Source organism: Sorex araneus, chromosome X (genome assembly GCF_027595985.1).
Source record: "Sorex araneus isolate mSorAra2 chromosome X, mSorAra2.pri, whole genome shotgun sequence".
Taxonomy (NCBI): domain Eukaryota; kingdom Metazoa; phylum Chordata; class Mammalia; order Eulipotyphla; family Soricidae; genus Sorex; species Sorex araneus.
In genome coordinates this window covers 179,870,424-179,886,313 of record NC_073313.1, presented here as the reverse complement: position 1 = coordinate 179,886,313, position 15,890 = coordinate 179,870,424, and the positions used below count along the sequence as shown (strand labels likewise).

The 15,890-nt window shown below is 45.8% G+C and overlaps 1 protein-coding gene across 3 annotated transcripts in view; it reads left to right on the top strand.

Moving 5' to 3' along the window:
- The window catches only part of CCDC93 (coiled-coil domain containing 93), a 108,403-nt gene that overhangs the window by 48,498 nt on the left and 44,015 nt on the right, over positions 1 to 15,890 (top strand). For 2 of the 3 annotated variants that reach the window (XM_055120942.1, XM_055120944.1), the window contains 3 exons: positions 2,811 to 2,897; positions 3,160 to 3,210; positions 4,133 to 4,219. In XM_055120942.1, the coding sequence (XP_054976917.1) occupies positions 2,811 to 2,897; positions 3,160 to 3,210; positions 4,133 to 4,219 (225 nt within the window). The remainder of the gene's footprint in view (positions 1 to 2,810; positions 2,898 to 3,159; positions 3,211 to 4,132; positions 4,220 to 15,890) is intronic. The other variant, XM_055120943.1, reaches the window with a different exon arrangement.

Here is a 15,890-nt window from a genome sequence, read left to right as displayed (position 1 = left end):
ATCTACCCAGGATATAGGAATAGGGGGAAGACCCTTTAAATATGGAACCTGCTGGGCCAGGGGCCATGGAAGTAGGAGGGCAGAGATTGTGTTCTGAGCCTCTCTGACCGGCTGTGCATGTAAAAAAGGTGCAACTTTTGAGCCGACGTCCACAATGACATCCCAGGCCTAAAAGTGTTCCGGAAGGAGGAGAAATCATCCAAAATAAGCAAATTACTGAGCAAGTAAAGAAACTTTATAATAAAAGGCCAGCGATAGGGCTCCAGTGATAGAGAGTATCTAGCATGTGTGAGGCCCTGAGTTTGATCCCTGGTATCACCATAGCCCTCAAACATCTCTGGACTGACCCACAGAGCCATGCAACAAAGCCTGGAGAGTTCCAGGCCTCCTCCCTCCGCTCATTTTTAATTAAGAAGAAAAATGTTTAGTTTTTTTTTTTTTTTAACTGCAGTAATACATTTTTAATACAATGCTAACTTACCTTTGGATTTGGGCTGGGATCTTTACTCAACTACAGTGCTGCGTTTCGAGCAAGAAGGGGCCTCCTGTTTCATCTATATCACTACCCAGCTCCCTGAGCACTGAGCTCAAAGTTGTGGCCACAAACCAGAAATACACGTATGTGGACGGACACATGCACATACACAGTGCTTACAAAAGTGCTTGTTGGGGCTCTTAAAAGTAGATGCCTGCATTTTGAGATCTAATAACAACATTTTGTCTCACCCCCTCATAACCCCCAGTTTTTGTGGTGGTTTTGTTTTTTTGGTTTTTTTTTTTTTTGCTGGTGTTGGGGGCCTTACCTGTTAGTCTCAGCACCTATTCCCGACTCTATGCTCAGGAATCACTCCTGGTGGTGCTCTGAGAACTATTTTTTGGTGCTGGGGGTTAAAACCAGGGGTTGGCTGCATGCAAGGCCAGTGTCTTCCTGCTGCTGAGCTGTCTCTACCATCCAGCCCCCAGTTGCTTGTTTGGAATGGGGCACCGTCCTTGGGTATCATAGGCCTTCACTCCTATCCAGATGGTCCATTGCATCAGCTTCCCTCTGTTCTGATGCTTGCCATTGACCAACCCCTGCAGAGGTGGTGAGCAGATACTCCCAAGGCTGGACCGCTCCTCTCCGCCTTTACTCCTCCCCTTCGCTGTTTGAATTTGGGCTTTGGGTTTAATTGAAGAGCCTTAGTGTACAGCATCTCCAGCACAGAGCAGCTTTGTTGTGAAGGACAAAATGTAAAGAAAGGATGAAGAATGATTCAACACGTAGCAAACATCTATTAAGCATCTTTATTAATAGTATCATCAGCTCATTGGCAGGCAGGCAGCCATGTGCTGACTAGGATAACTTCTTCTTTTTCTTTTTGCTTTCTCATTGTTTTCCCCCTGTATTTACATTTCAGTCCTTTGAAACCTAACAGTCATTTCCGCTAAAGCAAAGTGCTTTCTGAATTCAGACACGAATGAGTGAGTCATGTGACATTTGACCATTGGGATTCAGGTAGTAAGAATGTGCCATATCAAATACATTTAACCTGATGTAAAATGTAAGCCTGAAGTTGGTGAGATAGCACAGGGCATAAAAACACTTGCTTTGCACACAGCTGACCCCAGTTCATCCCCCAGCACCATACATGGTCCCCTGAGCTCAGAGCCAAGTGTGTTACTTTGAACAATTGCTGTGTGTGGCTCAAACACACACACTCACATACACAAGTTTCAGTCTGAAAACACTATATACACACATATATCTATATACATAAGTATATATAAGTATATACTTAGTATATAAGTATACTTAATATATAGAGTGTATAAGTATATATACTTAGTATATAGATATATGTGTGTGCATGTATATATGTATATATACGCACACATATACATATATATTTCTTTTTTGAAATACAGCCATGCAGTTATAATTGGAAAAAATCCTGAAATGGTTTTCACTTCGTAGTTTTCCTTTTTCTGAGTTCAGATGGTACATTTGAAATGGCACTGTTGTCCCCTATACAAATAACCTGCAGTTAGAGACTCTGGTTTTTCATGAGTCAATCATAAAAGATTCTACAGTCGCATCCTCCTGTCGGGGTACTCTGAGAAAGGGGCCGTAGAATACCCTGATTTGCAGAAAATCTGATGTCACGGGCTTGTTGACTGTAGGGAGGGGAATGGAAATGGGAGCTGTCACCGCCCAGCCCCTGTCAGGAGCAGCGGGCACACCAGGTGCCCTGTGTGTGGTGTGAAACACACAGAGCCCGAGACAGGCTCTAGAATTAGGGGCTTAGTTGCCAGATGAAACCATTTACATTTTCAATTTTCAAACCAGTGGCTTTCAAACTTTGGGCAGCAAGAATTCTGGTTTTATTTAAGATGCAGTACACACACACACACACACACACACACACACACACACAAATACACTATATCACTGACTATAACCTTTCCTAGATGGGTAAAGAAAACTAATGGGTCCTTGTTTGTGATGCTTTTTAATTCACATATAAGCTAGTCTCTACTGGTATTTTGAAAAGACACACCTTTAGACAGTTGCCCGTGTTTGAAGAGGCTTAAATAGGGAGAAGGCCTTATTAGAGTGTGAGGTAAGTCTCACAAATATGTGGGAACTGATAGATTCTGTGAGGAGCAGAGACGGGCGTGGGCAAGGAGATCCCCTGGTCTCTCAGGGACCGGGCCGGCCTCCTGGGTCTTTGTGCTTTCCTGCAGAGACTGCCTCTCGGCACTGGTGTCCTTGCTCTCTCCTCTCTCCCACCCCTGTACTCCACTGTTTGGGGCTTCTTCTTTCCTTCCAGGCTGAAGACAAGAAAGCAGCAGCCCTTCCCACGCTTCCAGAGAAAGCCGATGCCCAGGACGAAGATGAGCTTCGGGCTGCAGAAGAGGTGTGTGGCCACGGCCGTCCCCTTGAGTTTCTCTCAGTCATTTGGGGGAGCAGTTATACCTCCATCCCGGCTTTCCAACGTAGCCCACTGGCCTCCCACTGCCAGCTACTGTTTGCTGGCCTGTCATTCTCTTCCTCGGTTTCCTTTTGTCCCCTCCCGTGAGACCCTCCATCAGAGGAGATCCATTAAGACCATCCTTAAGGCTGACTCAGATGTGTTGGCCAGCTCTGCTCACCCGTCCTCCTCCTTGTTCCTTTTCTAGCAGCAGATTCAGTCACTGATGACCAAGATGACCGCCATGGCGAGCGAGGAGGTGAGGTGGGAGTGATGGCAGGGACGGGGTGGTGTGGAGAGGGGGACCCAGAACCACCCTGCTCTGCTCTGCGGAGGCGCCTCCCAGAGGGAGCCCTCGGTGCTCCGCTTCCTTGGGCCCTTTCTTGTGGGAAGCTTTTTCTGGGTTGCCCAGTATTGCCATCCATGGGACCCTCTCGGAGCGAGACTGGCAGGGCCCCAGGGAAGCAGATGTTCCCGCTGGCTCTGCATCGCAGGCCCGTGTGGAACAGCTTCCCCAGACCCCCCGGTCACACTCATGCCACAGAGCCCTGGTCTGTGTCTTCCTCGGAACTTGCTAGATAGAAATTAAAACATCTCACATTCTAATTTCTTGGGGACCGGCTCAAGACTAGTCCAAAAGGTTGAAGCTCGTGCTTTGAAAGGATAGTGTTTCTTTTTAGAACAGGGAGACTGAAGAGAGATTTCAGGGTTTGGGAGTTTTTTTCCTCCTGTTTGTACATTTCTCTTTGAATTCTATACCTGCCACGTTTCCCAAAAATATTGTTTAGTGACTGTCAGGAAGAGAAGCATTGGGGTGTATATCAAAGTTGAAAAAGGATTTGGGGGGCCAAAGCAATAGTACAGTGAGTAGGGATCCCTTCTGGTCCCCTGAACTCACCTGGAGTAATCCCTGAGCATCACCAGGCATGGCCCAAAAACCAAAGAAAGAAAAGAAAAAGATTTTTCACCGGTATCCACAGTCCTAGCAGAACCCCTGCAGTCAGTAGAGGTTCAGGAGATGCAGCAGTAGTTTAGCTTTCACCCCAAGACTTGTTTTCTTCCTGTCTCATCGGTGAGTACTGGAGCCAGAGCGCAGTTAGGCCCCCACTGGAGACCGTGGTCTCTCGGGCTGCAGTGCCCAGGGTGCAGGGCTGAGCACCCACCCCTTCCTATGATTGCAGAGCCGACTCACCGCCAGCTCCGTGGGCCAGATCGTGGGACTCTGCTCCGCCGAGATCAAGCAGATCGTGTCTGAGTACGCGGAGAAGGTACGTGGGGACTCGGCTGGAGTCTGGGCTGCAGGTGATGCCCCAGAGATGTGTTACCTACCATGCCTCCCACCACCCGCCCCTCGCAGTGATGGAATCCGTTGGTCCTGCATCTGCCACATTGGCCAGATACACCTGCCAGGTTCTGCTGTGCTCTACTCTCAGCATTTGCCCATTAGCTACATTAATTTTGTTCTGTGGTGCCTATTTTTCTATAAATATGAAGAGAAGACCTGTCTCTCAGAGCAATTACTGCACTGGATAAATTGATGCCTGAGGTACAGCACAGACATTTTTCCTTTTCTATAGACTTCTTATGACTTGTGCCCAGTACACTGATTGGGGTGAGGAATGAAGCTTTGCCACCTAGGAGATAAACCCCATAACTCAGCCAAGCCCAAGGCAAAATTTTTCGTTCAGCTTTATTAAAAGGGTATAGAATGAGCAAAAACCCAAAAGTCATATTTCAGTTGTTCTTTCTTTTTTTTTTCACCCTAAGAATAGGTAGCAGGACCTTGAATATTTCAGGGAGACGGCGATTAATCATTTTGCACATAACTGATTCTCGTCTGGCTGAGATAGAGAATCTGTAAAGCCAGATTTACAGAGCCTTTTTTCACATCCTTCCTTCGCCCACCATCCCAGTTTCCCCCCCACCCCCCCACAAAATGTTGAGGTCTGTTGAAACAGCCAGCTTTGCCTTCCCTTGTCTCGGAAACTTTTATGACATGTTAACTCTGCTCCAACCTTCTGTTCAGTGCTTTTCTGAAATCTTTTTATTTTATTTCCTCCCCACGGGTTGGGGGTGGGAGGTGTGGTCACACCCAGCAGTGCTCAGGGTTTACCCCTGCTCTGCACTCGGGTCACTCCTGCAGGGGCTTGCAGGGACGTGTGTGATGCTGGCGGATGGAATCCAGGTCGACAGTACGCAAGAGAAGCGCCCCACCACTGTACCATCCTCCAGCCCCATATCTGAGATGCTTAAACGTGCGTGGCTATTGAGGAAGGGATGTGATCTGTCCTTGGGACTTAGGATCCCATGGAGACACAGCTGGGTTTTACCTCGCACCAAGAGTCGACAACGTGGAGCGGCTGTGGTGCTTGTAAGAGAGGGCGAGCTAGGAGGGACCCATGGTTCCCATGGGTCAGCGGTTGGGTGCAGTACAACAGGGAGCATGGTTTGACTCACATGGGTGCCAGGGAGGGCGCATGCCCAGGCTGCCAGGTCTCCTCTGAGGCTCCGTGGTGAAGGACCTGTTTCTGGGCTCCCGTCATTGTTGGCAGCATTCAGTTCCTTGCTCTGCCCAGTCCTCTCTGTCTGGAGCACCCCAGCATTACGACTTGTGTCTTCCTGACCTGTCAGAGAGAGTCCTTCTCACCAGACTGGACACCTCCTCCCAAGACAGGTTTTGGTCTTGTATAACACAGCCGTTTTACACTTCACACACATTCCATCACCTTTACTGTTGTCTGCTGGGGAGAAACAAGGACTGGCCTTGCCCACATTTCAGAGGTGGGGTCACATGAAGATCTGAGTGCCGGTGGTCGAACTCATGAGGCTGCTTACGGGGGGACAGGGGGTGTCTACCACAGCGTGTTTGGTGTTTGGGGTTGTTTTGTTTTTTGTTTTTTGGGGGTTTTTTTTTGCTTTTTGGGTCACACCTGGTGATGCACAGGGTTACTCCTGCCTCTGCACTCAGGAATTACTCCTGGCGGTGCTCAGGGGACCGTATGGGATGCTGGGAATTAAACCCAGGTCGGCCACGTGAGAGGCACACGCCTACTGGCTGTCTTGTCACTCTAGCCCCGAGTGTGTTTGTTTTCTTCTTTCATCTTATTGCTGTAAATTCTGAAATTCACATCCCTGTCCTCGGAAATTAGGAAATTAGTAATGATACCCTGAAAGAAGACGTTGGGTGCATGGGGTAATACTCAAGGGGGGAAGCCATGGGTGGTATGTGAAAAGAATCCAGGTTAGATGCAGATCAGAGGGCACATTTTTGCTTCATGGAGAAGTGGAATAAGGATGGTTTTAGAGGATGAAAATGTGAAAGTGATTTTGTGACCAATGAATGAATTAGATCTCCTGCCTGGTTTTGGAAAATCAAAAGGCATTGGGATATAAAAATGAAGTAAAAAACATATGTAGGCTCTTCTTTCATTTCAAGTTCACAAGTTCTTTTAACCAGTGTAACTTGATAAATAATATATGTGTTTCAAAGCAAGTCTCTAAGATATGTAACTCAATTTAATATGGTTCCTGTAAAGCAGCAGGGAAGAGGAATGTGGAGAAGCTTCCAGATATATAATTCATGAGTGTTGTAGGCTTTGGGCCAAAGAGCACCAGCTCCATCTCCCTTTGTTTCCAGAAATGGTGTACTTGTCCCAAATGTGCCAAATGTGCTGGGTGAGCCACGGTGCGTTTAAGTGTTGATGTCTAGTTTGCATCCTACATCTTAGCCTTCGTGTTTACAGAGAAGTATCTATTACTGTGATTTGCAGATAACTAAAAAAAGGCTGAATACCAAAAAAGAAAAATACTTCTAACCTGTTACTCTTCTCTAAGGAGCTAGAAGGCAGGGAAGGAGGTTGGGCTAAGGCAAATCCAGTCACCCTTAGATGAGCAAGAAAGAAATAGCAATGGCACATTACCAGTCACACACCGTTTTTATGAGCTTAGTATTTGTCTGCCAGCTAAATTATTACTGGTCAGCATGTCCTTGATCTGAGGACATTTTATAAACCTAGAGGCATCCTTGGGTTAGGAGAAAACCAGGAGAGTCAACCGAGTGCTGTGGTGCTTTTTATTCCATTATTTTATTTAACTCCCAAACCATTTTGAACAGTCCTTTAGCTTCCTGTCCTCTGCATTCCTTCACCATTCTCCTCATTCATATGCAGCTGAATCTGTTTCTTTGCTGTCGACAACAATATACTCTTCTCAGTACTCCCGGAGCGTCACAAAACACTGCATCGTGATGTGCAAAGAAGTGTGGTAGTATATCCATTTGCAGATGAGGATCCCTGAGATGGGAGGGGTTAAGTAACCTGTCCAGTACCACATAGCTGATAAGTTCCAGGACTGTCTGATCTGGAAACTTGTCTCCTTGGCAAGGTGGAGCATCCATGGGTGGCCACAGGTGTGACCTCCTTTAGCATCTTTATTGTCTGCCTGGAGGCTTTCAGGGATAGGGCCTCTTTAGACTCCTCCCTCTGCTTCCCATGGGCTGAGTAGAAACGAGAGTCCAAGTCACGTTAGGAACGATCCATAGAAATAAGCAAAAAAATAGTGTCATCCAGCCACTCTCACTCATTCACACCTAAGCTGCTGAAAAGCTGTGATTGTTTTTACATGGGTTGTGGAAGTGACTTTTTAGAACTGCAGAGTAATTACATTCAAATGTTCTCATCAGGGGCTAGAGAGAGAGTACAGCAGGCAGGGTGCTTGCCTTGCACAGGGCTGACCCGGGTTCACTTCAGTCCCTAGCATCCCATCTGTTCCCCTCAGCCAGCCAGGGGTGATGCCTGATTGCAGAGCTGGAAGTAAGCCCTGAGCACTGCTGGGTGTGGCCTCAGAACAAATATGTTACTCATCAAACCTTTTTTTTTTCTTTTTGGGTCACACCCGGCGATGCACAGGGGTTACTCTTGGCTCTGCACTCAGGAATTAGTCCTGGTGGTGCTCAGGGGACCATATGGGATGCTGGGAATCGAACCCAGGTCAGCCGAGTGCAAGGCAAATGCCCTACCCGCTGTGCTATTGCTCCAGCCCCTCATCAAACTCTTTAGAGCATAGCTTCCTAGGTAAAACACTGCTACCGTCATGATCTTATTTCCATAGTGGATAAATCTAGGGTTATCATGGGAAGGAATTATTTCTAGAAAGAATTTTTTTCTTAATAGATTTTGAAAAATTTCCTACCCAGCAGTTAAGTTCTGGCTCTGTTGCTTCTGACCTTTTGAATCTGAGAACCATTCTCTGGCAATTAATTAAAAGCCTATGCTCTATCCTGAAATCATATCTTTCAAAAGTACCTGGGGATCTCATTTAATCACCTGGGTGATTAAAGCTGGGTGTAGCTATAAAGAGACAGTGGTGAGATTTGGGATGCTCATATACAAACACACAAAAAAATCATTCTAAAGAATTCAGACAGCCACATTTGATTGGCATAGGTTTTGTCCCCCTCTACAATGGTAATTTTTATTCCATTTCACTACTCGGGGAGTGTTTAGTCTCCAGGGTGGATAGGGAGAGCTTCAATAGCTCTCCCTCTCACCGCCTGCATTCGGTGGTCTCAGGCCGCTTGCCCAGCCAGGGCAGCCTGTGCCATGGGGCAGATGGAGGAGGAAACGAGGGCCAAGCCGGTTGGTGGTCAGTTGCCCGTTTATTCCATTCTCCCCCACGCGCCTGCTCCAGTCTCTCTGAGCTCCCCATTCTAGTCTCACACGGCCCCTCACGCCCATCTCCCCCTGACTCTCCCGCTCATCTCTCCGCACTCCATTTCGCAGCCTGGGCTCTCTCTCTCCACACGCCTGCTCCTGTATTCTTCTACATTCTTTCCCCTCGGTCTCCCTTGCTAGTCTCTCTGCCTCCATCTTGCTGCCCTGCTCTCTCTCTCATCTCTCCCCAACTCTCCAACCCCCCAGACGCTACACCCAGTAGCAAAATCAACATAAGAAAGCCCTTCCTGAATACCAAGTAAAGAGTATTTGGAGGACCAGTTGGGAGATGCGAACCAGTGTAGACTATAGATCGAACACAGTGGCCATTCAATGCCTTTAGTGCAAACTACAACACCCAAAAGGAAAGAGAGAACAAAAGGCAATGCCCTGCCACGGGGGGGAGTGGAGGAAGAGGGGGTGAGATGGTAGAAGGGATACTGGGATCATTGGTGGTGGAGAATGGGCACTGGTAGATGGGTACTTGATTATTGTATGACTGAAACACAAGCACGAAAGTTTGTAAATCTGTAACTGTACCCCACAGTGATTCTCTAATTAAAAAAAAAAAAACAGCCCTTCCTGACTACCCATCAGGCTCAAGGGCAGAAACACCACCTAGGGGTGTTCCTCTCTCCTTAGTCCAATAACTTAATTAACATCTTAATTCTGCTTCTTAATATTAGTTATTTTTGTATGGACACAGAGATACATTGAGGCTTGTAGGGCAGCTCTCCTGGGAACATCTTGCCACAGGCTCAGACTACAGTGCTCAGGCCAGACTAATCTTTCCTAACCCTGGCAGGGTCCAAATCTAGTTATTTCTTTTTGGATCATGACAGAATTTGTCCATAACTATGCTCTTAACCTATAGTTAAGCATTATGGCACTTTGGCCAGGCCCATCTCGATGCCAGGGTAGGACATACCTCACCACTTGCCCTGGGTCCATCTGGTCCCTCGTCGGGACCCTGCTTCTGGGGTGATAGGAAGTAAGGGGAGCTGAGGCTTAAGTCAAGAGAACAGATGTCCAGGAGGTAAATATCATTCAGTCAATTAACTCCCATGTTACAAAAGCAGAGCATTTACTGTCTTCTTGTGTCCGTACAGAAAGGACATTGCTCTGAATTAACTATGCAAAGGACTTAAGGAGAAGAGAAAAACAATATCTACAAGTTAACAGAGCACAAAGAAAGAAGTTACAAATAGACTCAGGAATGGGAGCACTGTAGTAGGAGTAACCCATTAAACCTAAGCTTCTGGTGGCAAGGCAGAGAGGACAAACAGATGTTATCCTACAAGGGAGCTGAGAAAAAAACTCCCTTAAATTTAGTCACTTACTAACCCAGACATTCTTGCTTTATAGGAGCTTTTTGGTTGCAAATGATTGATACTACCCAGAACTGTGTTATCAACAGAAGGAGCCTTCCTGACTTTCTCTGATGGGGAGAGCAGGGGGTGGTGCAAGTGGGTGTCTGTGACTATGTGGGTCATGAGGACCAGTGTTGTCATTTCTCTTTGACCCTGACTCGACTTTATCCCTCTTTTATCAGCTTAAAAAAATCCACCTTCAGTAGGGATGGGTGTTCTATCATTGTAGGACTGAAACTTAAACATGAAAGCTTTGTAAATGTAGCTCAAATGTGATTCAATTAGAAAGGAAAAAAGAAAAAGAAAGAAAGAAAGAAAGAAAGAAAGAAAGAAAGAAAGAAAGAAAGAAAGAGGGAAAAAGAAAGGAAGGAAGAAAAAAGAGAGAAAGAAAAAAGAGAAAGAAAGAAAGGAAGGAAGAAAGGAAGGAAGAGAAAAAGAAAGAAAGAGGAAGGAAGGAAGGAAGGAAGGAAGGAAGGAAGGAAGGAAGGAAGGAAGGAAGGAAGGAAGGAAGGAAGGAAGGAAGGAAGAGAAAAAGAGAAAGAAAGAAAGAAAGAAAGAAAGAAAGAAAGAAAGAAAGAAAGAAAGAAAGAGAAAGGAAGGAAGGAAGGAAGGAAGGAAGGAAGGAAGGAAGGAAGGAAGGAAGGAAGGAAAGAGAGAGAGAGAGAGAGGGGGCCGGAACTATAGCATAGCAGGTAGGGTGTTTGCCTTGCACACGGCCGACCCGGGTTCAATCCCCCGATCCCTGGCATCCCATATGGTCCCCCAAGCACCGCCAGGAGTAATTCCTGAGTGCAAAGCCAGGAGTAACCCCTGAGCATCACTGGGTGTGACCAAAAAAGCAAAAAAAAAAAAGAGAGAGAGAGAAAGAAAGAAAGAAAGAAAGAAAGAAAGAAAGAAAGAAAGAAAGAAAGAAAGAAAGAAAGAAAGAAAGAAAAGGAAGGAAGGAAGGAAGGAAGGAAGGAAGGAAGGAAGGAAGGAGAGAGAAAGAAAGAGAGAGAGAGGGAAAGAGAAAGAAAGAAAAGAAAGAAAGAAAAGATCAAGAAAGAAAGAAAGCCAAGTGCCTGATGCTAAGGGCTAAGATGTTAAGAAGTGCTAGTGTGCATTAAAGGGTCTTTCATATGCAAAAAAAAAAGATACAACTCAGTCTCTTTCAGGGTCACAGGCTCTTGCCATATCTGTGTTTGAAATCTAAAGGAACAAACTCCTGTTTTCAACACGGTTCCTGTCACATATTCCCCTGGGCCAGTTGTTTTGACCCGAAAGTGGGGCCTCCTGCTTCTCAGCCTTGTGAAACAAGAAATCGTAGAAAGACGGCAATGCCCAAGATGGAGGGGTCACTATTCCCTAGCCAAGGGGCGCTGGAGGCTGGCATCTTCATGAAGCCTTTGCTTATATAGCCCTCGAAAAATTCATCTTACTAAATTGAGTGGAACTAATCCCAAAGAATCAGTGGTTGCTAGTCCACCTCTCTTCTTGAGGTGAAAGCCTTTTGCTGTGTTTCCCTTCCCTGTTTTGGTATTTCCAACTACTGTTATAAAGAATTGTCCTGCGTGAAGAAAAGTGGTAAAATTCGGGAGAAACTTTGTGCTTCTTGCTTGAGTTTTTTTACTGCTAGAACTGACACCTTAGATGGGATGTGGGATGGTGTCTCTGAACGCTCTGCGCTCTCTCTCTCTCTCTCTCTCTCTCTCTCTCTCTCTCTCTCTCTCTGTCTCTCTCTCTGTCTCTCTCTCTGTCTCCCTCTCCCCCACACTCCCTTCCTCCCCCACCTTTCTCTTTCCCTTTCCCTCTCCACCCCCTCTCTCCCTTTTCCTGTCTTTCTCCTTCTCTTTCCCCCCTCTCTTCTCTGTCTCCCTTCTTCCATCTCCCTCCTCTCCTCCCCGCCCACCACTGCCACTTTTCTCTCTCTCCTTCCCTCCCTCTATACATGCTGTCCATAGCAGCCCACAGTTAGGAGTCAGTCCACCTAGGTAAGGACACATCACAGTCATACAACTTTTGTGATTTTAAATTGTTACTGTCTGCCACTTGGCTCACATTACCATATGCTTCCTTCCAAAGAAGAGCAGGTTGTAGAGTCAATACTGAACTTTTTTTTTTTAACTGCCAATCATTAGGTAGAATGGATGATGTTTAAAAACTATTCCCAATTGAAGCAAAGGGGAGAAGAAGAGCTTCAGAGGACTGGAGACTGAACGAAAACCTCACACTTGAGGGCCTTGTCTATGTTAGAAGGTCATGGAACGTTAGCAGCCAAAAGATCTGACTGTTTCATTAGGGACTCAGGCCGGAGTGGAACCAGGTGGCTCCTGTAAGCTTAAGTCTGAATCCTCTACAGCTTTTCTATTCCACCATTTTCTAGCTGATGTGCAGTGGATGAAGCAGTGTGGTGAGCTGCCCTCTGGGAATCTCCTGCCTGTGGCCTACCTGTAGGAAAACTCAGGCTGGCACCAGAAGGGTGAGGAAACGTGGTAGATTTTCATAGCCATCCCTTCCCAACTCTTCTTTGTTCATGTGAAGCCATGGGTTTCAGACAAGTCACATTCTGAACTCGGAAACTTCTCTACAACTGAGAACTTTTTTTTTCTTTTTGGGTCACACCCAGCGATGCACAGGAGTTTCTCCTGGCTCTGCACTCAGGAATTACTCCTGGTGGTGCTCCGGGGGCCATATAGGATGCTGGGAATCAGACCCAGGTAGGCCGAGTACAAAGCAAATGCCCTACCCTCTGTGCTATTGCTCCAACCCCAGCAGAGAACCTTTTATCTCTGAATCCCAGTCAGAGGCTGATGCCGGCAGGTTGTGGATCCCCGGTGCACCATTGAGGGTGACTTCCCTTCTGAGGAGAGGCTCTTTGGGGCGTCTTTTTCATAGCACTGCTAAGGAGGCAGGATTTTACTCATCTCTGCCTACCTCCCAGGACTAGATTGTTTGCTGTCCTCGAGCACTGGGGTTAGTGCATGTCCTCATTGCTTTTCGAGGTGGAGTTTTCTTCAACCATTTGTTAAAGGAAGGGATGGAGAAGAAGGAACAGAGAGCTTTCAGAATTGCCCCTTTCTCTTCCTCTCTGGCTCAAGTTAAACTGGGGGAGAATGTGGAGGAGATCACATCTTCTGGGTGATGTGGTTCTTCCTGCCAAGACTGCAGGCTCAGGGGTAGGATCTTTCACTTTTCCCCATCCCCGTTGCCTCCCGCTGTGCTCAGTAGGGTTTGGATAAAGGTGAGTTAAATGAAATGAAGGAAGGACAGAGACTTCAAACTGGAATCAGAATGTAGGTGTTCAGGGACTCACATAAGCCTGGAAGGAATAATGTCAAATATGTTTCAAGGTTTTCTAAGTTCTGAGGGTAGTTTAATGGAATAATAATAATTATAATAATGAAATAATAATAATAATAAATAATGACAGACTGTAGAGAGAGGGAACTATCAGCCTGAGGCAGTGAAGGAAGGAAAGGAAGGGCAGCTATGAGGTGTTTCACTCCTGTGTGGGATATGAATTACTACAGAAGTGGTTCTTTTCAGAGCGGAGGGTTTATCAAGATGCCAAAAACAGAATTCCTGCCTGTTCAGTATAAGGAACTTCTAGTATTCTCATGAAATACAGGTCCTTTTGTCTTTCTTTACTCTTTTCTTTTTGCAGTGCTAGAAATGAAGTCCAGCTCTCCTACACGCAAGGCACGCACTTGCACTTGATTTCTGAGCCACATCCTGAGCCCCAGGGACCCTTCATTTTTGACAGTTCAGTGCCCATATCCTGCTGGGGGTTGGGGTGATGTGGGAATGATTCCTGAATCGGGAAGAACGATATCTGAATAACCTTCTGGGTCTCTTTCATTATAAAAGTGTATAGTTTTAGTTAAAGTATAATCATAGTTTGTTTCTCCTACTATTTTGAACCAGATTAATGTTACCGAGTGACATTTAAATCTGGCTCCCCGGAGAATAGGAGCTATGAAAATGTGTCAATTATTAGAAAACATTAGATCCGCAGTTGAAGTCATCTTAATCCACACTGTGGTTTTGGAAGCACGTTCTTCATCTGATATTGTTGAACACAATCAGATGAACACTCTAGCCCTGGCTCCAATGTAAACACCAATGGCTAATTTATAGATGGTTATCATTCCTAGACAGATGTACTTTTTTAGCAAAAAATCAATTTAATTAAATGCCCTGAGGATTTACCCTTTTTTCTTTTTCCCTGTCATGGATTTAATGCAAAGTACCTTCTGTTTTCCACTGTTCTAACTTTTGTCACATCGTATCCTTAACAAGATCGAACTTGGCCATTTTTTATGAGCGTTAGTGAACAGAATGTCAGTTGAACCACAGTTTTCAAGAACCGTGTCTGTCATCATCATCCCTAGTTCTTTTGGCTTTGCGAAGGATATTAAAAATATAGATTGGTAGATTGTACCTGTTTGAGAAACAGAACTTTCTGTTGACTAGGCTTAGAATCCTCTTTGGGGTCAGAGAGCTCAGGGGGCAGGAGCAGGCAGGAGGTCCAGGTGTAGGGCCACCACTGAGTGTTCAGAGGGCCTCCCCGGCACCAAGCCAGGAGTGTGTCCCCCTCAGTATTCTATTCAGATCTTGAATAATCTCCTCTGTACAAAAATAGCTTCCCATATTGGGAAAAAAAAAAAGGAAGAATCTTGCATGGCAGCATTTTTAGACTAAAACAAATAAAGGAAGTGAAAAAATTGAGAGAGAGTAGGTCTGTTTATCATGTGCATTCAAGTTCATTTAACTGTGAAAATGTCAATTAGTGGAATGGTCACTCTCTTGATATTAGTGCCTGTTAATGCTGTCAGGCTGCAAATGTAAGGGACTCCATCATAAGGATTGATAGCTAGCAATAAGAGAAGGCTGTTTTTGTTTGTTTTGGTCACACCAACAGTATTCTGGGCTTACTCCTTGCTCTGCACTCAGGGATCACTCTTGGCAGGCTCAGGGGACCATCTGGCGTTACAAGGATCAAACCTGGGTTGGCCTCATGGGAGACAAGTTCCCTGTCCACTGTTATGTTGCTTGGGCCCCCCCGGAAGTCAGTTTGTGATGGTTGAGCCTTCTGTGATACTGTGTTTGGTTCTTGAACTTGGTGGCCTTCTGTGCCACTTCCCAACCAGATTTGCTCTGCCCCTACCGGCTGTTAATGGTGTTGGGGGCTGGAGTGATAGTACAGTGGGTAGGGTGTTTGCCTTGCACGCGGCTGACCTGGGTTCGATTTCCAGCAATCCACATGGTCTCCTGAGCACCCCCAGATCTTTTATATATTGAAGAGATAGAGTATGACCACTCTGGGCTCTGGGAGGGAGAGAAATTTACCTGACCCCCCTTCCAAGAGGCCTCAGTTTTCAGCCCCGAGATTGATCTATCTGGAACAATTCAGCAACTTGCCTTCATTTTTCCAGAGAGCACTTTTTCAAAGTCCTATATGGGTGGAACATAGTAGATGTACTAGCAAGCTTGTATAGAGACTTGAAGACTCTTAGCGTGCACTGCAGGCATTTTTTTTTCTCTGTATGATTCTGTGGTTCTTTGAGTCAGCTGTCCAGTTCAAGTGTGGCATCTGAGAGAACTTTTCCTGTTATGTAAAGGATGGGTAGGCCCACTCATCACTTGGACTGTCCAGATCAGTAAGTAAATTTCCAGGTGATCCTGCATCTTTAAAGTGGTAGGTCACAGAGTTTTCCAGTTTTAGTACCTTTTAAGAACTCTTAAAAATTACGGGGTCCCAATAATTTTGTTTTTAAATAACAGCAATGAAATTAATGCATCACATACTAGCATTAGTTTCACATGGAATCATCATTGTGCAGTAACGAGAGAATGAGAGGTTTTAAAATGACATCTTG